The sequence below is a fragment of the Theobroma umbraticum genome, unplaced genomic scaffold (genome assembly GCF_002168275.2).
Source record: "Theobroma umbraticum cultivar Fairchild unplaced genomic scaffold, ASM216827v3 scaffold_12.0, whole genome shotgun sequence".
NCBI classification, from domain to species: domain Eukaryota; kingdom Viridiplantae; phylum Streptophyta; class Magnoliopsida; order Malvales; family Malvaceae; genus Theobroma; species Theobroma umbraticum.
The window spans coordinates 3,190,954-3,191,858 of NW_018397272.1; the positions used below are offsets into that span (position 1 = coordinate 3,190,954).

The window sequence follows — 905 nt, forward strand, 5'->3', positions numbered from 1 at the left end:
CTTCTCCTTTGTTTGGCAAAATCTTCAAGCTTTTGTTATTAGTATCTGAATCGGACCCGATACTAGCTAGCCACTGGTTCAAGTATAGCATATCAAGGTGAAGCCCTGTAACATCTTTGATAACACTTCTGTCGAGAAATGGGGTTAGCTCTGGCGGCAAGGGAGAGTGTTCTGTATAACCTTGATTGCATAAATAAGCCCAAGATTTCATGAACAAGGTTGTAGCTTTACCATCAAGAACAGCATGGTGAGCAGTGATTCCAATGCAAAACCCCATATTTGGAAAAAGGGTTATTTGCAAGGCTATAGTTGATGCAGAATCATCTGATGTTATCAGCTCAGGTGTCAAAGGATGTAACTCGACAGCTTCATAGATTCCATTGCTTGAGAGAAGGTTAAAGTCTGCAGCGGACTCAGCAACAGTGAGCGAAACCCCATCATTTGGAGTGTATAAAATAATGGGTTTAGGGGAAGTTGATGGCCACTTGAGGTTACCAGCAAGAGGGAGGTAATGGAGGAGAGTGAGAGAAAGAGAGTGCTTGAGTTTTGGGAGGATTACTGAGTTGAAATACGCGGGGGTTGAGTTGCTAAGTTGGTAAAAAAAGAGTCGCTCAACTGGTGGGAGTTTGAACCAGAAAGTGTCAAAGAAAGTGAGTGGAAGGGACAACTCTGCTGCTGATTTTGGTGAATCAGAGGATGGTTTGATTCGGGTGAACTCAAGGATTTTCATTCTGCTGGCCGATTGCAAAGGCACAGCCGTGTAACAGCTCTTTTCTTTGACCCTTTTGGGATGATAATATCAAGGAACCAATGACCCTTTTGCCATTTTCAATTGATTGAAAAAACATATAGTTGAAGATTCAAATCATCCTTCCCTGTAAGCATCTCTACATGTGAAGAGATGC

The 905-nt window shown here is 42.4% G+C and overlaps 1 protein-coding gene across 1 annotated transcript in view; it reads right to left on the reverse strand.

Moving 5' to 3' along the window:
- Positions 1-905, reverse strand: part of LOC110426832 (phenolic glucoside malonyltransferase 1-like) — a 1,722-nt gene extending 817 nt beyond the window's left edge. The window contains exon 1 of the mRNA XM_021442131.1: positions 2-905. Coding sequence (XP_021297806.1) covers positions 2-730 — 729 coding nt within the window. The 5' untranslated portion in view covers positions 731-905. The remainder of the gene's footprint in view (position 1) is intronic.